This window comes from Conger conger, chromosome 2 (assembly GCF_963514075.1).
Source record: "Conger conger chromosome 2, fConCon1.1, whole genome shotgun sequence".
NCBI lineage: Eukaryota > Metazoa > Chordata > Actinopteri > Anguilliformes > Congridae > Conger > Conger conger.
The window spans coordinates 88836733-88864167 of NC_083761.1; the positions used below are offsets into that span (position 1 = coordinate 88836733).

Consider the following 27435-nt stretch of genomic DNA (forward strand, 5'->3'; position numbering starts at 1 on the left):
AGTGAGACACAAGACCGTTGCAGTTTTAAGCACTCAAGGGTGCGTTTATTCATAAAAAGGCTCAAACAAAAATAAAAAACATAGGTTCTTCCCCTCTCCTGAGGGTATTAAGGCACCTATGCATTTTATAAAACCGACAAAATAAAAAAAATAAAAATCAGAAGTATTAGGCGATTACCTCTAGGCTAGTAGCTAGCTGAACTTTCCGATGGTGGAGTCGTTGAAGTGAATGCACGCGCCAGACTGACAGCCCGTGCAGCAGTTGCTAGGTGATAAGGTAAGCTTTCGTATTTCTGCTACCAATTAGATAGAAATATAGGCATATGGCCAATCGTCTGTGTTTTACAAATTTTTACCTGTTTACAGACACGGGATTGGATGTCTAAACATAATGAGGAAAAAACAGAATAGCAGTAGAAGTATTTGGTTTGATTTGGAACTCTGACATTTAGTAGTACAAAAAACCTGTTCTATCGTAATTAGTTAAAGTCGCGGCGGCCAATTTCACATAAATCGATGTTTATGTAAAAATATTTTAGGCTTTCAGCTTAATTATGTGGAACATTGCTATTGTTTGAGGGTTTCTGTTCCCAAAGGGAGTCGTTTACCTCATATGCTATTGGGGGTTTTGGCCTGATATGTTTAATTCCCTTCTGTTACTCTGTAAATAGTAGCTACTGTCTTCTGTGAAAAGTGCTATACAAAAATAAATTAAATTGAAGATTGCCCAATGTTTTGACTGGTTTCCTCACTTCTTTGAGGAGTACATAACGGGGATATGCTGACCATGGGAGGGGATGGTGTCCAGGGGATTTATAGGATTATGCTCTGTTGTTTTTACCTCTAATCTGTAGATTTTATTTTCATAAGCGTCTTCCTAACTCATACAATGTGTCTCTTGTGGGTGTTGGACACAGGAGCAATGTGTGTAGGGTGAATGGTTCAAGTAGTACCCTCCTACTCTTTCCTCTACATTATATTACAGTCATCTGGCAGACTCTCTTACCCAGAGCCACGTACAATAAAGTGCAAATCAAACCCTGGGATTGGATCAAGTAGGCAAGTCAACATTACATTACATTATTGGCATTTCGCAGACGCTCTTATCCAGAGCAACATACAGTTGATTAGACTAAGCAGGAGACAATCCTCCCCTGGAGCAATGCAGGGTTAAGGGCCTTGCTCAAGGGCCCAACGGCTGTGTGGATCTTATTGTGGCTCCACCAGGATTAGAACCACCGACCTTGCATGTCCCAGTCATGTACCTTAACCACTACGCTACAGGCCGCCCTACACTTTCCACTTCATATTAATTATTTTACTCAACTTTAACACATGGGTCACTTATGCACTTCTAACACAAACTTATCAGCAGTAAATCATTGAAAATATACAGACATACTAAACATTTGATTAATATTGATTAAAATGTATGTTGCATTCTTTCCATTCTTTGCTCTTATTTCAACAGTTTTCACTGGTTTCTTGCGTTTTCATAAGCTCAGCTCATAAGCCCCCCCCCCAGCTGGCTGCTTTATTCAACTCCGGTTACATATGGGTTCACTGTGTAATTCTAGCACAATTTAGCAGTTAATCAGTTTGAAACTATACAGGGTACATATCATACTTTAATATGGATATATTAATACACTTTTAGCACACATCGTCGAGAGTTTTGGAGGAACCAGCCTGCTCATCAAGGTGGAGTCTGATTTTGACTTGTGATTGTTTATCATGCTTTTAGGAGGGATATCTTTTGTTCTGTGAATTTTCCCCTACAGCATGTAAAAGACTGAGAATCTTTTCCCTTGTTGAAATTACGTCCCTGTCCTTCCAATGCTCGTCAGTGGATGTGCTGTCTCCATTTCACAGGATTCAGGGCAGAGAGACTTTTCCTCAGTCCTGGTTTCAGCCTGCTCTCTCCTCCATGGTCTACACTGTAGGGACAGAAAGACAAACAGACGGCCTGTAGTGTAGTGCTTAAGGTAAATGACTGGGACAGGCAAGGTTGGTGGTTCTAATCCCAGTGTAGCCACAATAAGATCCGCACAGCCATTGGGCCCTTGAGCAAGGCCCTTAACCCTGCATTGCTCCAGGGAAGGATTGTCTCCTGCTTAGTCTAATCAACTGTACATCTCTCTGGATAAGAGCGTCTGCCAAATGCCAATAATGTAAATGTAATGAGAGGCTCAGCTCTGAGCCAATGGGAGTGCTTGCTCTGGACCAATGGGAGAGCTCCACACACTGGCAGGACTAGCTCTGAGCCCTTCCTGTTCCCTACATACTCCCCTCTGTACTTACAGCAGTGTCCAGTCTAGCAGAGAGCACTCTCACTCCTGACTCCCCTGGGTGATTGTAGCCCAGGTGTGAGTGTGTGTGTGTGTGTGTGTGTGTGTGTGTGTGTGTGTGTGTGTGTGTGTACTTACAACAGTGTGTGAGTGTGTGTGTACTTACAGCAGTGTGAGTGTGTCCAGTTTAGCAGCAGACAGCGCTCTCACTCCTGAGTGTCCAGGGTGATTGTAGCTCAGGTCCAGCTCTCTCAGGTGTGAGGCGTTTGAACGCAGAGCTGAAGCCAGAGAATCACAGCCTCTCTCTGTGACTCCACAGCCTGACAGCCTGCAGAGAGGAAAGCAGGAGGTCTAAGGTGCTCATTTAAAGGTGAACCATTAATAGTCTCAAATAAATTAGTGTATGACAACTATGTGGCTACACTGCTCACCCCAGTCTCTGCAGTTTACAGTGTGGGTCCTCCAGTCCAGCAGAGAGCGCTCTCACTCCTGAGTCCTGCAGCTTGTTGTCTCTGAGCTCCAGATCACTCAGCTCTGAGTGAGGAGAACGCAGGACTGAGGCCAGAACATGACAGCAGCCCTCTGTGAGATTACACTCCCTGAGCCTGAGAGAACAGAGAGACACACACACACACACACACAATGTTATTTACTAATATTTTCTTGTGTAATATATACACTGTGCCCTCCAAAAGCATTGCCATTTTTGTGGTGTATACACAAGAAATTGAAATTCAGATCAAACAAGTCATTCATTATCTAACATTAACAAACTTAGACGAGGGCGGCAGCATCGTAGCCTCTGACTCACTTCTCACCTTGCCCTGCAGCTACGTTAGCGAGCTGGCTGGGTTAGGTAGCAACAGAGCCAGCAGCTACGTTAGAGAGCTGGCTGGGTTAGGTAGCAACAGAGCCAGCAGCTACGTTAGAGAGCTGGCTGGGTTAGGGAGCAACAGAGCCAGCAGCTACGTTAGAGAGCTGGCTGGGTTAGGTAGCAACAGAGCCAGCAGCTACGTTAGCGAGCTGGCTGGGTTAGGTAGCAACAGAGCCAGCAGCTACGTTAGAGAGCTGGCTAGGTTAGGGAGCAACAGAGCCAGCAGCTACGTTAGAGAGCTGGCTGGGTTAGGGAGCAACAGAGCCAGCAGCTACGTTAGAGAGCTGGCTGGGTTAGGTAGCAACAGAGCCAGCAGCTACATTAGAGAGCTGGCTGGGTTAGGTAGCAACAGAGCCAGCAGCTACGTTAAGAGCTGGCTGGGTTAGGGAGCAACAGAGCCAGCAGCTACGTTAAGAGCTGGCTGGGTTAGGGAGCAACAGAGCCAGCAGCTACGTTAGAGAGCTGGCTGGGTTAGGTAGCAACTGAGCCAGCAGCTACGTTAGAGAGCTGGCTGGGTTAGGTAGCAACAGAGCCAGCAGCTACGTTAGAGAGCTGGCTGGGTTAGGGAGCAACAGAGCCAGCAGCTACGTTAGAGAGCTGGCTGGGTTAGGTAGCAACAGAGCCAGCAGCTGCGTGTTTTTAAATAAAGAAGTCATTTATAGAACTATTAATTGAGTTTGAGTAATGTGTTGGATGGTCAAATGGTGAAGGGTAAAATGTGAGTTAAATGAGTTAATCTGGACTTGGAACATCACACCTTACCTCAAAGTCTGTAGTTTACAGTTTGTGCTCTTCAGTCCAGCACAGAGCAGCTCCACTCCTGAATCCCGCAGGTTGTTGTTGCTGAGATCCAGCTCTCTGAGGGGGGAGGAGACTGACTGCAGGGCGGAGTCCACAAGCTGAAGAGATTTCTCTGTGAGATTACAGCCCCTGAGTCTGAAGAAAAGCACAACAGTGCATCAGAATCTCAGCCCAGGGTTACTGTGGTTCTCCAGGGTTACTGTGGTTCTCAGATTTTTATCACGTTTCAGATTATGATGTTGTATAGAACAACCAACCAGCTACTACCACCTCATCCAACAGCAACCACAACAAACCGCCTCTTTTAAAGGAGCAGGAAACAAACTTCACCAGTCTCCGATCACTTATTATATTGTAAAACCTTTCCTTATAATTACTAGTTTCAAAGAGTACAAGGAGTTTCACAATACCCTGATATTATATTAATAGCCATTAAATATTAGAACGTTGGTGTTAGACATAAACAGTGATATCTATGGGAGACTCATCTAAAGGTGAACCATTAAAAGTCTCAAATAAATTAGTGTATGACGACTATGTGGCTACACTGCTCACCCCAGTCTCTGCAGTTTACAGTGTGGGTCCTCCAGTCCAGCAGAGAGCGCTCTCACTCCTGAATCCTGCAGCTTGTTGTCTCTGAGCTCCAGATCTCTCAGCTCTGAGTGAGGAGAACGCAGGACTGAGGCCAGAACATCACAGCAGCCCTCTGTGAGATTACACTCCCTGAGCCTGAGAGAACAGAGACAGACAGACAGACACACGCACACACACACACACAATGTTATTTACTAATATTTTCATACACTGTGCCCTCCAAAAGCATTGCCGTTTTTGTGGTGTATACACAAGAAATTGAAATTCAGATCAAACAAGTCATTCATTATCTAACATTAACAAACTTAAACGAGGGCGGCAGCATCGTAGCCTCTGACTCACTTCTCACCTTGCCCTGCAACTACGTTAGAGAGCTGGCTGGGTTATGGAGCAACAGAGTCAGCAGCTACGTTAGAGAGCTGGCTGGGTTAGGTAGCAACAGAGCCAGCAGCTACGTTAAGAGCTGGCTGGGTTAGGTAGCAACAGAGCCAGCAGCTACGTTAGAGAGCTGGCTGGGTTAGGTAGCAACAGAGTCAGCAGCTACGTTAGAGAGCTGGCTGGGTTAGGTAGCAACAGAGCCAGCAGCTACGTTAGAGAGCTGGCTGGGTTAGGGAGCAACAGAGTCAGCAGCTACGTTAAGAGCTGGCTGGGTTAGGTAGCAACAGAGCCAGCAGCTACGTTAGAGAGCTGGCTGGGTTAGGGAGCAACAGAGCCAGCAGCTACGTTAGAGAGCTGGCTGGGTTAGGTAGCAACAGAGCCAGCAGCTACGTTAGAGAGCTGGCTGGGTTAGGTAGCAACAGAGTCAGCAGCTACGTTAGAGAGCTGGCTGGGTTAGGTAGCAACAGAGCCAGCAGCTACGTTAGAGAGCTGGCTGGGTTAGGTAGCAACAGAGCCAGCAGCTGCGTGTTTTTAAATAAAGAAGTCATTTATAGAACTATTAATTGAGTTTGAGTAATGTGTTGGATGGTCAAATGGTGAAGGGTAAAATGTGAGTTAAATGAGTTAATCTGGACTTGGAACATCACACCTTACCTCAAAGTCTGTAGTTTACAGTTTGTGCTCTTCAGTCCAGCACAGAGCAGCTCCACTCCTGAATCTCGCAGGTTGTTGTTGCTGAGGTCCAGCTCTCTGAGGGGGGAGGAGACTGACTGCAGGGCGGAGCCCACGAGCTGAAGAGATTTCTCTGTGAGATTACAGCCACTGAGTCTGGAGAAAAGCACAACAGTGCATCAGAATCTCAGCCCAGGGTTACTGTGGTTCTCCAGGGTTACTGTGGTTCTCCAGGGTTACCGTGGTTCTCTGATTTTTTATCACGTTTCAGATTATGATGTTGCATAGAACAACCAACCAGCTACTACCACCTCATCCAACAGCAACCACAACAAACAGCCTCTTTTAAAGGAGCAGGAAACAAACTTCACCAGTCTCCTATCACTTATTTTATTGTAAAACCTTTCCTGATAATTACTAGTTTCAAAGAGTACAAGGAGTTTCACAATACCCTGATATTACATTAATATCCATTAAATATTAGAACGTTGGTGTTAGACATAAACAGTGATATCTATGGGAGACTGGGATGGAGATTTCTATGGCAGATCATTGTAGTGTGCTCCAGGTTAATACTTACACAGCCTTCTTGCAGCACTTCACAGCTGGGACCAGTCGCCTTCGCCCCTCCTCTGAGGTGTTGTACCGTTTATGGTCAAACTCTTCCAGCTCCTTCCCAGACACAAGGAGCAGGTGAGCCAGGGCAGAACAGTGCATAGGTGAGATCCTTTCACCCAACGGACTTCCTGAGCTCAAGTACTCATGGGTTTCCTTCATAATTGAATCATCGTTGAGTTCAGACAGACAGTGAATCAGATTGAGGCACCTTTCTGGAGAGGGATCTTTCTCTTTAAAGACCTTGATGTGCTGAACTGTTTTCTGGATGCTCTCAGAGTTGCTTCCAGTCTCTGGCAGTAGACCTGGGAGAAGGCGCTGATTGGAGTCCAGTGAGAGGCCCAGAAGGAATCGGAGGAAGAGGTCCAGGTGTCCATTCTTACTCTCCAAAGCCTTCTTAATAGCTTTCTTGTGCAAATCATGGAGAGTTGCTAAAGTCTTTTGACCAAAAAAAGGCTTCAATGCCCTGAAGTTCTTGCTGATGAAGGAATGAATCGCATACAAAGCAGCCATGTACTCCTGGAGGCTCAGATGCACAAAGCAGTAGACTTTCTTCTGATGCAGCACAGACTCCTCTTTCAAGATCTCTGTGAACAGCCCAGAGTAGACTGAAGCTTCTTTGACATCAATGCCACATCCTCTCAGGTCCTCTTCATGAAATATTGGTTTGTGCTTTTCTATGCATTGAAAAGCCAGCTGCCCCAGTTTGAGAAAGATTTCTTTAACTGACACCAGAGGTGTCTGTGGGTCTGTCTCATGGTATTGATATTTGTGATGCTTGATTTCAGCCTGAATTAAAAGGAAGTGTGAGTACATTGCAGTCAGTGATTCAGGGATTTCTCCCCTCTCAGTTTCCAAAGGTCGCTCCAGAACAGTGGCAGACATCCAGCAGAAGGCTGGTATATGGCACATGATGTGTAGACTCCTGGATTTCTTTATGTGAGAGATAATTCTACCAGCCTGACTCTGATCTGTGAATCTTTTCCTGAAATACTCTTCTTTCTGTGCATCATTGAACCCTCTGACCTCTGTCAGTCGGTGGATGCATTTTGGAGGGATCTGATTGGCTGCTGCTGGTCGGGAGGTGATCCAGAGGAGAGCAGAGGGAAGTAGAGACCTCTTAATGAGGTTTGTCAGTAGCACATCCACTGGGGATGTCTTCCTTGCATCAGACAGGATCGTATTGTGTCTGAAATTCAAGGGATGTTTGCTTTCATCCAGACCATCAAAGATGAACAAAACCTTGTAATTTTCAGGCTCAATGTTTTCAAACTCTTTCGTTCCAGGGTGAACGACGTGCAGAAGCTCAAGGAGACTGTGCTGCTCATGAAGTAAGTTCAGCTCCAAAAAAGGAAGGACAAACATGAAATCAATATCCTCATTAGCTTTTCCTTCTGCCCAGTCAAGAATGAACTTCTGCACAGAGACCGTTTTTCCAATACCAGCGATGCCCTTGGTCATTACAGTTTTGATGGGTCTGCCTTGTCCAGCTAAGGGTCTAAAGATGTCGTTGCATTTAATTGCAGTGTCTTGTGTAGGCTGTGTCCTGGTTGCTGTTTCAATCTGCCACACCTCGTGTTCATTATTGACCCGTTCACAGTCCCCCTCTGTGATGCAGAGCTCTGTGTAAATGCTCTTGAGGAGGGCATGTTTTCCTGGCTTAGCAACCCCTTCATATATGCACTCATACTTCTGCTTCAGAATCAACTTCAGGTTCTTCTGGACACGTTGAGCACATTGGTCTGTAAAAACAGTCATTTAGACATTCATACGAGAAGCTGTTGCAGGACTCTCAATTACATTGTTTTGCAACCAGTCATAAATAGTGTAAAAATAAGTTACTTTTTTCTGTGTCCAGATCCTGGTGATTGGAGCTCAGGGGTACATCAACAGTCAGGGACTGCTGAGAAATAAATACAACAGATAAAGCACACCTGCCATTGAAGAATACAGAATCTAAAATTAGAAATGAGCAAAGAAAGAACATGAAGCATTAAGGTGAGTGAATATAAAACACAAAGCATTACGGTGAGTGAGTGAATACAAGTATAGACTCAGGTGAGCGTGAAGGCCTTACCTGTGCCCCTCCCTGCTGGGTCTCAGACACAGGCTTCCTCTCAGGGCTGTAATCACCAGCTGCAGCTGGATCCTGAGATGGATGCATCTTACCACTTTCCAGTCTCTCAACGAGGTCATTTCTCGAAATTTTCTTTAAGATCTCCAGTGTGACCTGCACCATCTTGTTATGATAGGAACTCTTCATCAAGATGACGACACCTGTCACACCTTGGTCCTCCAGTCGACCCTGTGGGATGGGTCCACATCCTTCCAGCACCTCTTCATTCAGATACAACTTCAACTTTAAAAATTCTTCTTTTGTCAGGTCCTCCAGAATCTCCAAGACCTGGCCAGCCATCAGAGACACCTACTCTAAGAACAGGTGTGAACTCAGTCAGGTGTGTTCAATTTCGTCACTGCTGCAGGGTATAAGAGGGCTTTCAGTATCTAGTCTTGGTTCTTGGCTTTTGATTGCTTATGGAGTCTGTTATTGGGTTGACATGAGGACCTGAGTTGTGCCAATGAAAGTCAAGGAAGCCATTATGAGCACCTGAGAAATAAGAAAGACAATCAGATACATAGGCCAAAGAATAGGCTTACCAACTGTTTGAATGGTAAATGGCAGGCATTTATATAGCTCCTTTATCCAAAGCGCTGTACAATTGATGCTTCTCCATTCACTCATTCATACACACACTCACACACCAACAGCGATTGGCTGCCATGCAATGCCCCGACCAGCTCGTCAGGAGCATTTGGGGGTTAGGTGTCTTGCTCAGGGACACTTTGACACAGCCCGGGTGGGGGATCAAACCGGCAACCCTCCGACTGCCAGACGACTGCTCTTACTGCCTGAGCCATGTCGCCCCGACATTGAAACATGATTAAGAAGCAAGAGAGCACTGGAGTATGTTTGGGACCATTGCCTTGTTGTGGGATGAAGCAACGTCCAATGAGTTTGGAGGCACTTGAGTTGAGCAATGGAAACATCCCTCTGTACATTTCAGAATTCATTCTGCTGCCCTATTCTGTGCAGCAGCACATGCCAGAACTATATCACCCCCACCATGTTTCACCAGTGGGGGGGGCTTTGGTTCTTGGGCTGTTCTTGGGCTTGCTCATTCAAATGTAGGCATGTATCTATTTATATCTCAGTGCAAAATAAAGGAGTACCATTTTTCATAATTTAGGAATATAGTATAAACTAGTAGTCTGTATTGTAAATGGTACAAGTGTTGTGCTTAATTTAAGCCATTTCTCAGATCTCTGCACTACTCCCCTCTGGAGTGATAAAGCATTAAATGGGTACTATTACATTACTATTACTATTTACAATGACCGACATTTTACCATGACGGTACAAATCAGAATGTTCGTAAAAAGAGGTCGCTTTCGCTAACTCAGAACGTTACTTCAACATCGTCTGAACCAGAGCGTCGTAGAAACAGTTAGCTAGTTAACAATGGTGAAATCTGGTTGTTTGGGACTGCAATGCCAAATGTAATCTGCCACACAGTGGATTGGGCTTTTTCCGATTCTTAAAAGGGAGGATAACCCAGATGCTACAGTCCGTTTACAGGGCGGGCTCAGCTGCTTGGCCACATGAATTAGGTTTGAAAGAGCCAGGGCTGGGAATTTAGCCAGGACACCGGGGAACCCATTACTCTTGGCGAAGTGTCATGGGATCTTTAATAACCACAGCGAGTCAGGACCTCGTCGTATAAATAATATAAATAAAACAATTTCGTTAATTTCTCTTATATTACATTTATATTCCAACACTGACTTGGTTAAATGACACAGAAAACACTGCCTGCTATTCATATTCCTCAACATCAGTAGGCAGCAGAGCCGTTAGCCACCCGGAAGTAAGTTAGTTGCTGTTGTGACGTCATGTTGGCTTGTCCAGTAACAGTAAATCAAACGGCCAGCTTACAAGCAATATAACTCCAGCTCCGTGAAGCTAACAACAATTAGACTTCCTGTACAGAACTTCCTGTCTAAAATTCATGATTTTTCTTCTCCTTTTTTAAACGTAACGATAAATAATTAGGTAGGTAGATAGACCTGTAAACCAGATTGTTAATGCAAATATTCAATCAGGTAATCAATTAATCAGCAATTAAATGCATAAAGGCATGCAGTCTACAGTCTATAGCAATGCATGCCCATACCACGCTGTAAATACAGCAACAATTGCTGGGAACATGATTTCACAGAAATGACTGTACAATGCTAAAGATATGAGTCGATAGAGTAAATGTATACCCCCTTTTATTTGGTAACAATTTATAGTTTTTAAACAATTAGCTATGCAATCAGCTGGTTGTGAACTGACAGTGTGTAACAATGCAGCAACAAGTGCTGGCAAACAGGTTTTACAGAAATGCAAGTACAATCTATTTTTTATTTATTTTTTCTCCCAATTTGTTAGCCTATTTTACCCCGTCCGATTTAATTAGAGTTAGTGTTAGATACACCGTCCACACCCGCCTCCTGGCAGGCCGAGGAAGAGCGACACGCCTTCTTCAAGACGTCTCATCTCTCTTGCTCGTGTCCGTGATTCCAAGGCGCCCGAGGTGCTTTATTGCGCGGCGATCAGCTAACCCTGCCAAGTCCCTCTCTCTGGAGCGGCGAGCCAATTATGCTGCTCGACGTGAATCGAACCCCGGTGTGCAACTGCAGTTTCTGTTTCACTAAACCGGTCTAAACCTGTTGCGCCACTGCCTCCCTAAATGCGCGTAGTCTTATATTTCATGCAATTACATCACAATTATATCCAACTATTAATTTAAAAAAATAAACGACAAAATTACAGTTCATACATCATTTTATTCATAACGATGCTAATCTGCGGCCTAAATTATCTGGCGGAAGAATAGTTGCTTGATAAAAATAATGATTTAGAAAATTAAGAAATATTCTGTCATCCATTAATTGTTTACAAATGTTGTGACCATTTTATAAAAGCAATACGGCACTTGAGGCAATGGTTTTGCCGCCACTCTGCATGAGCACAGGTAGCCTACGTTTAGCGCTACTGGCGCAGGAGTAAGCAGAGCAGGGAGCACAGCGAAGAAAGACCGCCTCGCTAATTAGCTACTTACCTTTTTTTAATAGAGCTGTTGTCCGATACTTCCAGATCAGCGTCTAGCCTGTATGAAACAAACTAAAGTAGCAATCAGAGACTGAGAATTTGTGTACCAAACGTATCTTATAGAACAAAGTGCACCACCAATTTGAGTTCAAGCAGGATGAAATAACTTCAGGAAGTCTGATGTGTTTTTATACAGTCTATGGTCCCCTCCTCCAATGAAAGGCGCCTTTTTAAGGTGTGACGTCCAGGTGTGTTAAAAAGAAACCACCCACACAGAAGTGTTTCCATAGAACATGAGTAGAACATGTCGAATGAGGGCACATAACAGGCGGAGGGCAAGTAGGTAGGGTTGCCACATTTGATCTGTGAAAAACCGGGACATTTGACACACGACGCGGGGCGTTAAACCATATTTGCAAATATACTATGTTAACAGTTGTAGGACTCCCTATTGCCTCTCTTACCTCTATTTGTCCTGACGTAGATGCAGTATACGGCAACCAGAGGGGGAATCAGGGAGATATAATTTAGTGAGACACAAGACCGTTGCAGTTTTAAGCACTCAAGGGTGCGTTATCTTTTTTTTTCTTACCCTATCAAATGTGTTTCAAAGAGTAAGAGTTAACTGGTTAGTCAATTGTTCCGGTGATGCGTCACCTGCTATTCCTTTGCTGGAGAGGAAAGACTGGCAGCATATTTATAAACTGTGGAATGGCTTTCGAGGAACCGGTTTCACTGGCCAAGCCCGTTTTTTGTCTCCTCAGTCTCTCACACTTGCAATCAGACAAACCTGTATTCAATTCAGTTCAGTCATGTTCATTCATTGATTAGTGAGTCGCCCAGTCCATCACAGAACTATAAATCTAAACTATGGTTACAGTAATGAGTGGGCCCACACACATACTGTACAGAATACAGACTAAGACCACCTCTGATCTAATGTATGGTTCTCTCTGAACTCCCGCTCATGACTACTGTCTGTTCTAGCTCCACGGTGATGGAGCCAGAACTCAAACTGGACCCAAACTCCTCACTGGCTTTGGCGTTGGATAAGGTATAATGCTCTGTTAGCCTAGCAGTAAGTTCATGCTTAACAGATACATTCAGCGCTAATATCAGAGAAGGAATTGCTGTACATATTCCATACAGAGCAGGGGAGACAGCGACAGGGAAGGTTAAGGGGTAATAACTTTTTCTCAGGGGAAACATGAGTTTGATAAGTTTTTTTAATTAAATAAATGAAACGATTTTTAAAAAATCAGTTTTTCATTTACATATGTAGGTACCCTTTATCCAATATAACATTTTGACTAAATATCTGAAACCATCCAGTGTCAAATATGCAATAATAGATGAAATCAGGAAGGAGTAAATACTCTCACAGCACTGTATATGCGTCTGAAATATGAGTGTGTGAACGTGTGCTTGTGTTTGTGCGTCAGGCTGTGTCAGATTGAACCAAACAGGCTGTTTTTGTTACGCCGGGGGGAACAGAAGAACCAAAAGCAGGCAGGGGTGCAGAAAAAATGGCAGGTTTAATTTCAAAAGCAGGGGCAGACAGAGTGGAGTCAAAAAACAGGCCAGAGTCAAAAACCAGGCGGTCAGTCCAACAAGGCAGAGGTACAGATATCCAAAACAACAAAAGAATAGTCCAGGGAAGCAGGCAGGGGTCAAAACTGGAAATCCAGACAAACAAGGGCAAGGACTCAGGAACAAGGAGGCTAGAACCGGGGGAAGGAATAAATGGCTCGGGACTCAAGAAACAGGACAAGTACAGAAACATTACACCATCGCAAGCTGCTTTTACAAAACAAAATCAAAATGGACAGTAATTAAAATGTAATTAGTAATTATGAAAGCATAAAAGTACAGTAAACTGATGTGGTCCTTTCTCCGTCTGCTTTCTACCAGTCTGAACAAAAGCAGAAAAATACAGAAGGGCAAACTCTTTGGTCCCCATTAAAATAAAGCATAGTAAACCCACATCATGTGATCACAGCGTCCACAGGGACACTGTCCACAGCATCATGTGATCACAGCGTCCACAGGGACACTGCCCATAGCATCATGTGATCACAGCATCCACAGGGACACTGCCCATAGCATCATGTGATCACAGCATCCACAGGGACACTGCCCATAGCATCATGTGATCACAGCATCCACAGGGACACTGCCCATAGCATCATGTGATCACAGCGTCCACAGGGACACTGCCCACAGCATCATGTGATCACAGTGTCCACAGGGACACTGCCCATAGCATCATGTGATCACAGTGTCCACAGGGACACTGCCCATACCTGGCTCCCAACACGGTAAAGAGCAGAAAAACAATCTCAAGTAAGATAATGTGCAAGATTTCCAGAGTGGTTTCTCTAGTGGCAAGTCATTCGCTTGAAAAGGGAAAAAAGGAGTCTCCTAAGGTCAACAAATGTTTCGCTTTTAACAAACCAGGATTACCTTCCAGAGCTATTCCCAAATTCAAATTCTCCACAGACAAATTTAGAGAAGGTAGGAGCTATAGCCAGCTGGACAGCACAGACAGTCGAGCAAAGCAGGTTCATGTGGAGAAGCAGGGCAATAATGTCCCATCATGCCTCAGAGCTGAGTCTGAAGAACAAGACTTTTACATTACATTACATTAATGGCATTTGGCAGACGCTCTTATCTAGAGTGATGTACAGTTGATTAGACTAAGCAGGAGACAATCCTCCCCTGGAGGAATCTTTTTTTTTTTTTTTGCCCTTGCTGATTTAAAAAGGCTGGGGGTTCAAATCCCCTTGAGTCATCTGGTATTTCTCCAGTTTTTAAAGTCAAGTTTTAAGCCAGTGGTTTAAAAATGATTTCACTTTCTTGAGAACCCTTGGGAATATGCCATCAGGGCCCGCTGCCTCTGCACTCCGTCATATAGCTTTATTCCTCCACTTTCTTAGCTTACCTTTCCGTACCTCTGGAATGAATTGTGTACACTGCACATCAAGTACAACCATTTTGAACCTGCCCCACTTTTCAATCACAGTTCTGCAATTCAGAAGTTTCACCCAGTCTGCATTACTCAAATTTCATCACTTTTGAAGTTGACACGTCTAAAACTCCTGTACTTGGATGCGTTAAAAAAAAAAATGAAAAAAAAAAAAAAATCCCAATCCTGGAATGATCACTCCATTACCTCTATACTGCAAATTCTGTCAGGATCAGTACATAACAGCAGATCTAAAACTGACTCCCCTCTTGCAGACAGACTCACTCACTGTGCCGAGGCATGAGCTGGTCGACTTCTGGAATTTCTAGCACATTAAGATTTTCTTTTACACCGAGAGCCACACACCCAGGAACCTATCCCAGCATGCACAGGGACAGCGAGTTGCCCTTACTCAGTCTAAAGCCAGGGTAGAGGGGCTGGGTGAAGGTGCTGTGGAAAGTGTGCAGGAGGGTACGTGTGTCAGAGGAGACGCTGTAGAAGGACAGAGTGCCGGCCGGATAGTCCAGGTACACCCCTACTCTGCAGGAAGGGGGGGCAGTAGGTATGTCAGTGGAGATATTTCTGTGAGCGGCAGAGTACTTCTGTTTAGAACAGCACAGACTCCAGGACTTGTCATTGTGTCCAAACTGCATTTCAGCACCCCGTCCTTTCCTGCCAAGCGTTTCATAGGCCACTGCGAGACAGGGCCATTTCCCACCCTTCTCCACCTCCCACTCTGCCTCCCAGTAGCAGCGCTCAGACAGCCCCTCCTGGCACAGCACCTGGTGATACATGCTAAATCGCTTTGGATGATCAGGACATGGCTGCTCATTCCCCCATGTCACCCTCCTGTTCCCCTCAGACAGAGACAGCTTTCTGTGTACAGAGCTGGGGTCCAGTGTGAGTGCAACAGCATCTGCAGTAAACAGAGGTTAGAGCAGACAGCATCAATACTAGGATCCAATATGCAGAATAACTCATAATGAAGTTTAAATCACGTCCCTGTCCTTCCAATGCTCGCCAGTGCATGCGCTGTCTCCATGTCACAGGATTCAGGGCAGAGAGACTTACATTTCCTCAGTCCTGGTTTCAGCCTGATCTCTCCTCCATGGTCTACACTGTAGGGACAGAAGGACAAACAGACTGACTGAGAGGCTCAGCTCTGAGCCAATGGAGAGAGCTCCACACACTGGTTTGACTAGCCAATGGGAGAGCTCCACACACTGGCAGGACTAGCTCTGAGCCAATGGGAGAGCTCCACACACTGGCAGGACTTCCTCTGAGCCAATGGGAGAGCTCCACACACTGGCAGGACTAGCTCTGAGCCAATGGGAGAGCTCCACACAGACAGGACTAGCTCTGAGCCCTTCCTGTTCCCTACATACTCCCCTCTATACTTACAGTATCTTCAGTCGACACCTGGAGTCCTCCAGTTGTGCAGCAGACAGCGCTCTCACTCCTGAGTCTCCAGGGTGATTGTAGCTCAGGTCCAGCTCTCTCAGGTGTGAGGCGTTTGAACGCAGAGCTGAAGCCAGAGAATCACAGCCTCTCTCTGTGACTCCACAGCCTGACAGCCTGCAGAGAGGAAAGACAGCTCATCATCATCACTGGATAAAAAGCAAGAGAAATTATCTGACTCTCAGAGCTTAAGGTGCTAATCTGGTAAATGGTTGGCATTTACAGGTGCATCTCAAAAAATGTGAATATAGTGGAAAAGTTAATTTTCCGTAATTTAATTCAAAGTGAAACTTTCATATATTCTACATTCATTACACAAAGTAAAATATTTCAAGCCTTTTTTTGTTGATTACGGCTTACAGACAAAAATCCAGTATCTCAAAATATTAGAATATTACCTAAGACCAATCAAAAAAAGGATTTATAATACAGAAATGTCGACCTTCTGAAAAGTATGTTCATTTATGCATTCAATACTTGGGTCGGACAATCATGGGGAAGACTGCCGACTTGACAGTTGTCCAGAAGACACTCAATGACACCCTCCACAAGGAGGGTAAGCCACAGAAGGTAATTGCTGAAAGGGCTGGCTGTTCGCAGAGGCTGTATCAAAGAATATTCATGGGAAGTTGACTGTAAGGGAAAAGTGTGGTAGGAAAAGGTGCACAAGCTACAGGGATGACCGCAGCCTTGAGAGGACTGTCAAGCAAAGCCGATTCAAGAACTTGAGGGACCTTCACAAGGAGTGGACTGAGGCTGGAGTCAGAGCATCAAGAGCCACCACGCACAGACGGGTCCAGGAAATGGGCTACAAGTGTTGCATTCCTAGTGTCAAGCCACTCCTGAACCAGAGACTACTTCAGAAGCATCTTACCTGGGCTAAGGAGAAAAAGAACGGGACCATTGCTCAGAGGTCCAAAGTCCTCTTTTCAGATTCAAGTAAAAAAAAGAATTTCAGGTGAAAGTTTTGCATTTCATTTGGAAATCAAGGTCGCAGAGTCTGGAGGAAGAGTGCAGAGGCACAGAGTCTGGAGGAAGAGTGTGGGCGGCCTGTAGCGTAGTGGTTAAGGTACATGACTGGGACACGCAAGGTCGGCGTTCTAATCCCGGTGTAGCCACAGTAAGATCCGCACAGCCGTTGGGCCCTTGAGCAAGGCCCTTAACCCTGCATTGCTCCAGGGGAGGATTATCTCCTGCTTAGTCTAATCAACTGTACGTTGCTCTGGATAAGAGCGTCTGCCAAATGCCAATAATGTAAAAGAGTGGAGAGGCACAGATTCCAAGTTGTTTGAAGTCCAGTGGGAAGTGTGAAGTCTACCAGGAGATTTTAGAGCACTTCATGCCTCTGTCTGCTGACAAGCTTCATGGAGATGCTGATTTCCTTTTCCAGCAGGACTTGGCACCTGCCCACAGTGCCAAAACTTCTAGTAACTGGTTTGCTGACCATGTTATTACTGTGCTTGACTGACCAGCCAACTCACCTGACCGGAACCCCATAGAGAATCTGGAGTGCCACAGGCTGACTGCCTCCATGCCACGCCGCATTGATGCAGTAATTCATGCAAAAGGAGCCCCGACAAAGTATTGAGTGCATAAATGAACATACTTTTCAGAAGGTCGACATTTGTGTATTATAAATCCTTTTTTTGATTGGTCTTATGGAATATTCTAATATTTTGAGATACTGGATTTTTTATTTTCATGAGCTGTAAATTGTAATCATCAAGATTAAAAAAAAAAAAAAAAAAGCCTCGAAATATTTCACTTCATGTGTAATGAATCATGTGTATCCCCGGTTATGGGTATGCACTTTGCAGTGCGTCACTCTGGATAAGAGCGTCTGCCACATGCCATTACTGTATTGTAATGTTCAGGGACTCTGCCACACCCGGGGCGGGATCAAACCGGTAACCTTCGACGGCCAGACGACTGCTCTTACGTCCTGAGGCAATGTCGCCCCATCGAAAGGAGAACTATTGATTTAACTTCCTAAAATGATAATGTCAGGCATTTTGCAGTGGTTTCCCCATTTCATTTGACATGTTGCCTCTGCAGCAAGAATGCCACCAGCCAGGAAAAAATAGGCTCCGACAGTAGGTTCCAGTTGTGTGACAGTAGGTTCTGACATTAGGTGCCAGCTGTGTGACAGAAGGTTCCTGTTGTGTGACAGAAGGTACCAGCTGTGTGACAGAAGGTTCTGACATTAGGTGCCAGCTGTGTGACAGTAGGTTCTGACATTAGGTTCCAGCTGTGTGACAGTAGGTTCTGACAGTAGGTTCCAGCTGTGTGACAGTAGGTTCCAGCTGTGTGACAGTAGGTTCCAGCTGTGTGACAGTAGGTTCCAGCTGTGTGACAGTAGGTTCCAGCTGTGTGACAGTAGGTTCCAGCTGTGTGACAGAAGGTACCAGCTGTGTGACAGTAGGTTCTGACAGTAGGTTCCAGCTGTGTGACAGTAGGTTCCAGCTGTGTGACAGTAGGTTCCAGCTGTGTGACAGTAGGTTCCAGCTGTGTGACAGTAGGTGCCAGCTGTGTGACAGTAGGTTCCAGCTGTGTGACAGAAGGTTCCAGCTGTGTGACAGTAGGTTCCAGCTGTGTGACAGTAGGTTCTGACAGTAGGTCCCAGCTGTGTGACAGTAGGTACCAGCTGTGTGACAGTAGGTGCCAGCTGTGTGACAGTAGGTTCCAGCTGTGTGACAGTAGGTTCCAGCTGTGTGACAGTAGGTTCCAGCTGTGTGACAGTAGGTTCCAGCTGTGTGACAGAAGGTACCAGCTGTGTGACAGAAGGTACCAGCTGTGTGACAGTAGGTTCCAGCTGTGTGACAGTAGGTTCCAGCTGTGTGACAGTAGGTTCCAGCTGTGTGACAGTAGGTACCAGCTGTGTGACAGTAGGTACCAGCTGTGTGACAGTAGGTGCCAGCTGTGTGACAGTAGGTACCAGCTGTGTGACAGTAGGTTCCAGCTGTGTGACAGTAGGTTCCAGCTGTGTGACAGTAGGTACCAGCTGTGTGACAGTAGGTTCTGACATTAGGTTCCAGCTGTGTGACAGTAGGTTCCAGCTGTGTGACAGTAGGTACCAGCTGTGTGACAGTAGGTACCAGCTGTGTGACAGTAGGTCCCAGCTGTGTGACAGTAGGTTCCAGCTGTGTGACAGTAGGTCCCAGCTGTGTGACAGTAGGTTCCAGCTGTGTGACAGTAGGTTCCAGCTGTGTGACAGTAGGTACCAGCTGTGTGACAGTAGGTTCTGACATTAGGTTCCAGCTGTGTGACAGTAGGTACCAGCTGTGTGACAGTAGGTGCCAGCTGTGTGACAGAAGGTGCCAGCTGTGTGACAGTAGGTTCTGACATTAGGTTCCAGCTGTGTGACAGTAGGTGCCAGCTGTGTGACAGTAGGTCCCAGCTGTGTGACAGTAGGTTCCAGCTGTGTGACAGTAGGTACCAGCTGTGTGACAGTAGGTACCAGCTGTGTGACAGTAGGTACCAGCTGTGTGACAGTAGGTTCCAGCTGTGTGACAGTAGGTACCAGCTGTGTGACATTAGGTTCTGACAGTAGGTCCCAGCTGTGTGACAGTAGGTACCAGCTGTGTGACAGTAGGTTCCAGCTGTGTGACAGTAGGTACCAGCTGTGTGACAGTAGGTCCCAGCTGTGTGACAGTAGGTTCCAGCTGTGTGACAGTAGGTTCCAGCTGTGTGACAGTAGGTACCAGCTGTGTGACAGTAGGTTCCAGCTGTGTGACAGTAGGTGCCAGCTGTGTGACAGTAGGTGCCAGCTGTGTGACAGTAGGTTCCAGCTGTGTGACAGTAGGTGCCAGCTGTGTGACAGTAGGTACCAGCTGTGTCTCAGTAGGTCCCAGCTGTGTGACAGCAGGTGCCAGCTGTGTGACAGTAGGTTCCAGCTGTGTGACAGAAGGTCCCAGCTGTGTGACAGTAGGTTCCAGCTGTGTGACAGAAGGTACCAGCTGTGTGCCTTCAGTAACACATTAACAGTACATCACCAGTTACTCTTCCTCTTATTTTATATCAAAGCTAGTCTCAACAATGTATTCTCACTATTCAGCCCTGACTGCTGATGGACTCCTGGTGGCTGTAAATTAATTCCCATTGTCATCAGGAGTGGCGTGGGAAAGGGGGGGCAGGGGAGGAGTGTTTACACTGCGAGTGCATATGAAGTCATGACCGAATTTGTAAAAAAGCAACTATTTTGTCAACGTAATAAAACCATCCCACTCACCAAGCTATTTGTGAAAGTCATCGATGGGGATAACCAGCACAATACCTTTTTTAAAATATTTTTGGTATTCAACGGAATTCCAAAATGGATATGACAACACAATACGGATATTCCCCGTATGCATTTTTGTTGCAGCCACATGATTGGCTGATTAAATTTGCATTAACAAGCTGGTGTACAGGTCTAACTAATAAACTCACTGAGTGTAGATATTTCAGAAAGAAATATGTTGTGGATATTATAATAATTATGGATATACGCCTCACCCAAGTCGCCGCAGTTTACAGTGTGGGTCCTCCAGTCCAGCAGAGAGCGCTCTCACTCCTGAGTCCTGCAGCTCGTTGTCTCTGAGCTCCAGATCTCTCAGCTCTGAGTGAGGAGAACGCAGGACTGAGGCCAGAACATGACAGCAGCCCTCTGTGAGGTTACACTCCCTGAGCCTGAGAGAACAGAGACACACACACGCACACACAAACACACTGTTTACTAATATTTTCATGTACTGTGCCCTCCAAAAGCATTGCCGTTTTTGTGGTGTATACACAAGAAATGTAAATTCAGATAATCCATCCATCCATACACATGTCCCTGAATGCCGGAGTCAGTAAAAATACAACTATGATGACATGCACCTTTACCTTGGACCATGTCTGAGTCTATAGCAGCACTCAGGGACATGTGTGTGGTCATGATGTGGTCAGCCGGTGGGGAACCAACTCGGCCAAAGTCAGAAAGTCAGAAAGCTGGCTTGGTAATGTAGCAGCAAAGCTCCAAACAGTGCTCTCATTTCTATGTACTGCGCTGTTTCAATGTAACTTAAATAAATAATCACGAATAAACATGGAAATGCCTGTTTTTTGATAATTTAGTCATTTATGGAACAATTCATTTTAACAGGTCCAAGGCTAATGATGCTAAATGACCATTTATTTTATAGTGGCCATAGAGCCATAGAGGCGGGTTCATTGGCTCACCATTCAGCCATTTTTTGATGCATCAACTATTGCTTCACAATTTAGTTAGGGACTATTCCACCAAATCTCACAGCAAACAGATATACTAAGTTCAAGAAGACTTGGGAAAATTCTAAATAGCACAAAATCGTATATAATCAAAATGTGTTTGGTGTGAGCAGGGGGATCTAAAGGTCTTAGTCTCTAGGACAAACGGTTCAAAAGTTACAGCTTTTCAAATTCTATTGTGCCACTACTAGGCCAATTGGTGTCATTGTAATAGAATCTCACACATCCTTAACATGCCTAGTTTCACCAGACCCTTTGGGAAATATAAGCTTTCAAAGTGAAGACAAAAATAAAATAAAAACAGAATACAATATTCTAGCACCATGTGCGTGGACCACAATAAAAAAAGATTCAAAAGAAAACAATACAATTATTTAGAATAGTAACAAAAGACATAGTAAAAATAAAGGAATTTAAAATGACTTAAAATTAACATTTTACATTTAAACATTTAAAACATTGCTTTAACACTCACACTCAGTCAGGCTTAGCAAATTATCACCACTTTTAATTAATTTAGGGACACTAAAGTATTCTGTTTCAGAATTTGCTGTGAGTCATTCCAGGTATCCGGGGCACAGAATCTGAAAGCAGTTTTTCCTACATTTGAGCTGAACCAAGTGACAGCCAGCCTGAGAGTGTGTCCTCTGGATACCATTTCACCAGAAGCACTGAAAGCATAGTGGTAGTTATTGTAGAAGTGCTTTATAAATAAAGAGATACCAATGGATATTTCTCCTAACAGAAAGTGATGGCCAGCTACATTTTTGGCACAGCTCTTCAGTGATGGGTGCAAAACGCATCCGTGATAAACCTGGGGCAGAATGGCAAGCAGCATCCAGAAACTTTAAATATGAGACAGGCGTATCCTATATATAACATGCCCCCAGTCCAGGACCAGGGTTTCCACTAGGCATCAAATTACCAAAACAATAAATAATTCTGTCATCAGCAAACAAGTGGAACTTTGCTGCAGCCCGCCTGATCACCAGTCAGCCCAGGTCGGCTCATGTCACCCCGCTTCTCATTGGCCTCCACTGGCTTCCTATTGCCGCACGCATCCGTTTCAAGGCCCTAGTGTTGGCATTTCAGGCTGCTAAGGGGACTGCCCCACCTTACATACAATCCCTGATCATTCCCTACTCCCCAGCTAGACCACTCCGGTCTGCCAGCTCTGGTCGCCTTACGGTTCCCTCTATACGTGCACCTGGCGGTCGAGCTGCACGTTCACGCCTGTTTTCCGTTCTGGTTCCTCAGTGGTGGAATGACTTGCCTACCACGATCAGAACAGCAGAATCCCTCCCCCTATTTCGACGCAGACTCAAAACCCACCTTTTCAAACTCTACCTTAGTCCTCCCTCCTGATTTCCCCTGCCCCTCCTTTCTGATATCCCTATCCTTGTCTAACCACCCCCCCCCCCGCTAAAAAAAAAAAAAAAAAAATGCACTTCTGATGACAACTATGTTTAGAACAGCATTTCCTGTGTATTTTGCTAGTTTCTGGATGTGATGCTCTGACTTATGGTAGAACCTATGCACTTGTAAGTCGCTTTGGATTAAAAGCGTCTGCCAAATGACTAAAATGTACAGAAGTTATAGAAGATAAACTATCATTAATATACAGTGAAAACAACACTGGTCCTAGGACAAAACCTTGAGGAACTCGTCTTGACACGTTCAGATCGTATGCTTCCTAAAACCACACACTGATCTATGAGAGGTAGTTCTTAACCAACTTGAGAGCTTTGGTATCAAGGGCAATTAAGGAGTTTTTGTAAAAGCATGGAATAATCAACTGTGTGAGTTGTAGGGTCAAGTATTGCTCGGAAAACATAGAGTTGGAGCATCACACCTTACCTCAAAGTCTGTAGTTTACAGTTTGTGCTCTTCAGTCCAGCACAGAGCAGCTCCACTCCTGAATCTTGCAGGTTGTTGTTGCTGAGGTCCAGCACTCGGAGGGGGGAGGAGACTGACTGCAGGGCGGAGTCCACGAGCTGAAGAGATTTCTCTGTGAGATTACAGCCCCTAAGTCTGGAGAAAAGCACAATAGTGCATTAGAATCTCAGCTCAGGGTTACGGTTTACTACCTTGTTTTCTATCGGACAACCAACCGTCTCCTATCACTTATTATGGGATGTTATCGGTCAGCAAAATGTTGGTGGCTGGTGGATGCACAATGGGATGTTTACATACCAGCAGAATATTGACCACAACTACCTCCAAATATAATGCAAGTTGAATTTGATTAATCTGATTTATTTTAGACCAAATATATCACGAATATTGATCAATGTTATTGATTGATGCTAAATATAAACAGTGTTATCTATGATAGACCGGGGTTGAGATTTCGATGGTAGATTATAGTAGTGAGCTCCAGGTTAATACTTACACAGCCTTCTTGCAGCACTTCACAGCTGGGACCAGTCGCCTTCGCCCCTCCTCTGAGGTGTTGTACCGTTTCAGGTTAAATGTATCCCACGCCTTTTCTGATCTGAGGAGTATATAGGCCAGGATGGAGCAGTGCGCAGGTAAGAACTTTTGACCAGAAAGGAAGAACTCTTTGGTTTCCTTCATAATTGAATAATCATTGAGTTCAGACAAACAATGAAACAGATTGATGCATCTTTCTGGAGAGGGATCTTCCTCTTTAAAGTCCTTGATGTGCTGAACTGTTTTCTGGATGCTCTCGGAGTTGCTTCCAGTCTGTGGCAGTAGACCTGGGAGAAGGCGCTGATTGGAGTCCAGTGAGAGGCCCAGAAGGAATCGGAGGAAGAGGTCCAGGTGTCCATTCTTACTCTCCAAAGCCTTCTTGTGCAAATCATTGAGAGTGGTGAAAGTCTTTTGACCAAAAAAAGGCTTCAATGCCGTGAAGTTCTTGCTGATGAAGGAATGAATCACATACAAAGCAGCCATGTACTCCTGGAGGCTCAGATGCACAAAGCAGTAGACTTTCTTCTGATGCAGCACTGACTCCTCTTTCAAGATCTCTGTGCACACCCCAGAGTAGACCGAAGCTTCTTTGACATCAATGCCACATCCTCTCAGGTCCTCTTCATAAAATATTGGATTGGACTTTTCCATGCATTGAAAAGCCAGCTGCCCCAGTTTGAGAAAGATTTCTTTAACTGACTCCAGAAGTTTCTGTGGGTCTGTCTCATGGCTCTCCTGATATTTGTGATGCTTGATTTTGGCCTGAATGAGCAGGAAGTGTGTGTACATTCCAGTCAGAGTTTTGGGGATTCTACTCCTGCCCGTTCCATCCAAAAGTCGCTCCAGAACAGAGGCAGACATCCAGCAGAAGGCTGGTATATGGCACATGATGTGTAGACTCCTGGATGTCTTTATGTGAGAGATAATTCTGCCAGCCTGATTCTGATCTGTGAATCTTTTCCTGAAATACTCTTCTTTCTGTTCATCATTGAACCCTCTGACCTCTGTCACCCTGTCAATGAATTCTGGAGGGATCTGATTGGCTGCTGCTGGTCGGGAGGTGATCCAGAGGAGAGCAGAGGGAAGTAGATTCCCCTTAATGAGGTTGGTCAGTAGCACATCCACTGAGGATTTTTTTCTTACATCAGACAATCTCTTCCGGCTCCAGGTATTGACTTGACAACTTTCATCCAGACCATCAAAAATGAACAAAACCTTGTAATCTTCAGACTCAATGTTTTCAAACCCTTTCATTTCAGGGTGAAACTCCTGCAGAAGCTCAAGGAGACTGTGCTGCTCATCATTAAGTAAGTTCAGCTCCCGAAAAGGAAGGACAAACATGAACTCAATATCCTCATTAGCTTTTCCTTCTGCCCAGTCAATAATGAACTTCTGCACAGAGACCGTTTTTCCAATACCAGCGATGCCCTTGGTCACCACAGTTCTGATGGGTATGTCTTGTCCAGCTAAGGGTCTAAAGATGTTGTTGCAGTTAATTGCAGTGTCTTGTGTAGGCTGTGTCCTGGTTGCTGTTTCAATCTGCCACACCTCATGTTCATTATTGACCCGTTCACAGTCCCCCTCTGTGATGTAGAGCTCTGTGTAAATACTCTTAAGGGTGCGTTTTCCTGGCTTGGCAACCCCTTCATACATGCACTCAAACTTCTTCTTCAGACGAGACTTCAGTTTCTCCTGAACTCTTTTTTCTGCAAAACAAATTGACATTTTTCTGAAGTGGTATGGCCTGTAGTGTTCAAAACAACAGTGGTCTGTCTGTATTTTGTGTACGTCTGCGGGTTGTGTTCTGAAAGGAGGAGAAAAGCTTCATCATAAGTAAAAGTACGTAATGGAATACATTTTTAAGGCTCTGGCTCCAGGTACCAAACTTAGAAACTTGGAAAGTAGAAAATACTGTGTGCATGCGTGTTTGTGCATGTGCATGTCTCTCTGTATCGTACACATTCCCAGATGGGTGATATTGCCCCTTTCGACCTTTCTTACATTTTACATTTACATTTTTGTCATTTGGCAGACGCTTTTAATCCAAAGCGACTTACAAGTGCATAGGTTCTACCACAAGTCAAAGCATCACATCCAGAACTAGGAAAATACACATGGAATGCTGTTCTAAACATAGTCGTCATCATAAGTGCCTTTTTTTTTTTTTGGGGGGGGGGGGGGGTAGACAAGGATAGGGATATCAGAAAGGAGGGGTGGGGGAAATCAGGAGGGAAGACTAAGGTAGAGTTTGAAAAGGTAGGTTTTTCCCCTAACAGGGAAGAACTGTGGCCAACTCAAAACGTAAGATAGATACATTTTAAATGCTGGCTCCAAATTTAGAGTAGCTCTCAGTAGACGTAGTGAATGTAGAGCTTGTTGCTTGCTTTTTCAGTATTCATGATGTGTTAGCCAAAGCAAATCATTCCCGTTGTGAAATCTCACTATATGCTTATGCATCAACCAAAATTATATACAGTGCATCCGGTATTCACCCTTCACTTTTCCCACATTTTATGTTACAGCCTTATTCCAAAATTGAATAAATTCTTTTTTTTCCTCAAAATTCTACACACAACACTCCATAATGACAACATGAAATAATTTTTATTTTTTTATTTTAGCAAATTTATTTAAAATAAAAAACAAAGAAATCACATGTACATAAGTATTCACAGCCTTTGCTCAATACTTTGTTGATGCACCTTTGGCAGCAATTACAGCCTCAAGTCTTTTTGAATATGATGCCACAAGCTTGGCACACCTATCATGGGCAGTTTCGCACATTCCTCTTTGCAGCACCTCTCAAGCTCCATCAGGTTGGATGGGGAGCATCGGTGCACAGCCATTTTCAGATGTCTCCAGAGATGTTCAATCGGATTCAAGTCTGGGCTCTGGCTGGGCCAGTAGATTGAGTTGAGTTGAGCTGCCTTAAAGGGTAGATTCTGTAGAGGGTGTGACTGACAGGGTTGAATGGACACTTACCCTGATCGTTTCCTCACAGTCTGCCTTCTGACTTCAGCACCTGCAGAGAAAGGAGACACGTTACAATATGACAGTCATCCACTCTAAGGAGGATGGTATACCCCTGAATGGGGCAGCAGTGGTCAGAGCGGTTTCTTTCACAGTCAAGCTCCACTGAACATTAGTGAAAGGATGTGTGGCATTTAAGGCTCAGACCAGTGAACAATGTGCTCTACAGAGTAATAGGATATATTTCTACTTATTTTCTTAAAAATGGATCCTGAGATGGATGCATCTTACCACTTTCCAGATTTCTCTCCAGTCTCTCAGCGAGGTCATTTCTCGGAATTTTCTTTAAGATCTCCAGTGTGACCTCCACCATCTTCTCACCATAGAAACTCTTCATCGCCCTGATAACAGCTGTCACACTTTCGCACTCCAGATGACCCCATGGGATGGGTCTACATTCTTCCAGCACCACTCCATTCAGATAAAATTTGAACTTTTTAAATTCTTCTTTTGACAGCTCCTCCAGAATCTCTGAGAGTTGCTCATCCATCAGAGACACCTACTCTAAGAACAGGTGTTAACTCAGTCAGGTGTCTTGAATTGCTTCATTGCAAAAGGGTATAAGAGGAGTTTCAGTATCTAGTCTTGATTCTTGGCTTTTGATTGCTTATGGAGTCTGTTATTGGGTTGACATGAGGACATGAGTTGTGCCAATGAAAGTCAAGGAAGCCATTATGAGCACCTGAGAAATAAGAAAGACAATCAGAGACATAGGCCAAAGAATAGGCTTACCAAAACAAACTGTTTGAAACATGATTAAGAAGTAAGAGAGCAATGGAGTATGTTTGGGACCATTGCCTTGTTGTGGGATGAAGCAACGTCCAATGAGTTTGGAGGCACTTGAGTTGAGCAATGGAAACATCCCTCTGTACATTTCAGAATTCATTCTGCTGCCCTATTCTGTGTAGCAGCACATGCCAGA

The 27435-nt window shown here is 44.8% G+C and overlaps 2 protein-coding genes across 5 annotated transcripts; both read right to left on the reverse strand.

Annotated features, from left to right (window-relative positions):
- Window positions 1-17: 17 nt before the first annotated feature.
- Window positions 18-11524, reverse strand: LOC133121975 (NACHT, LRR and PYD domains-containing protein 12-like). Of its 4 annotated transcripts, none has more exons than XM_061231592.1 (10): window positions 11388-11524; window positions 8300-8830; window positions 8065-8122; window positions 6188-7964; window positions 5590-5763; window positions 4519-4692; window positions 3925-4098; window positions 2720-2893; window positions 2455-2616; window positions 18-1937 (listed from the first exon to the last, which is right to left on the reverse strand). In XM_061231592.1, the coding sequence occupies exons 2-10, from the start codon at window positions 8636-8638 to the stop codon at window positions 1844-1846; spliced, it is 3126 nt and encodes a 1041-aa protein (XP_061087576.1). In that variant the 5' UTR covers window positions 8639-8830; window positions 11388-11524; the 3' UTR covers window positions 18-1843. The 4 variants fall into 4 exon arrangements, with proteins under 4 accessions (XP_061087576.1, XP_061087575.1, XP_061087578.1 ...); XM_061231591.1 differs by having other exon boundaries at window positions 8065-8125; XM_061231594.1 differs by lacking the exon at window positions 11388-11524 and having other exon boundaries at window positions 8065-8156; window positions 8300-8568.
- Window positions 11525-12893: 1369 nt separating this feature from the next.
- On the reverse strand, window positions 12894-27191 carry LOC133121973 (NACHT, LRR and PYD domains-containing protein 12-like). Its single transcript, XM_061231589.1, has 7 exons — window positions 26738-27191; window positions 23443-25182; window positions 22908-23081; window positions 20295-20468; window positions 15744-15917; window positions 15414-15460; window positions 12894-15258 (listed from the first exon to the last, which is right to left on the reverse strand). The coding sequence occupies exons 1-7, from the start codon at window positions 27001-27003 to the stop codon at window positions 14717-14719; spliced, it is 3117 nt and encodes a 1038-aa protein (XP_061087573.1). The 5' UTR covers window positions 27004-27191; the 3' UTR covers window positions 12894-14716.
- Between the last annotated feature and the right edge of the window lie 244 nt (window positions 27192-27435).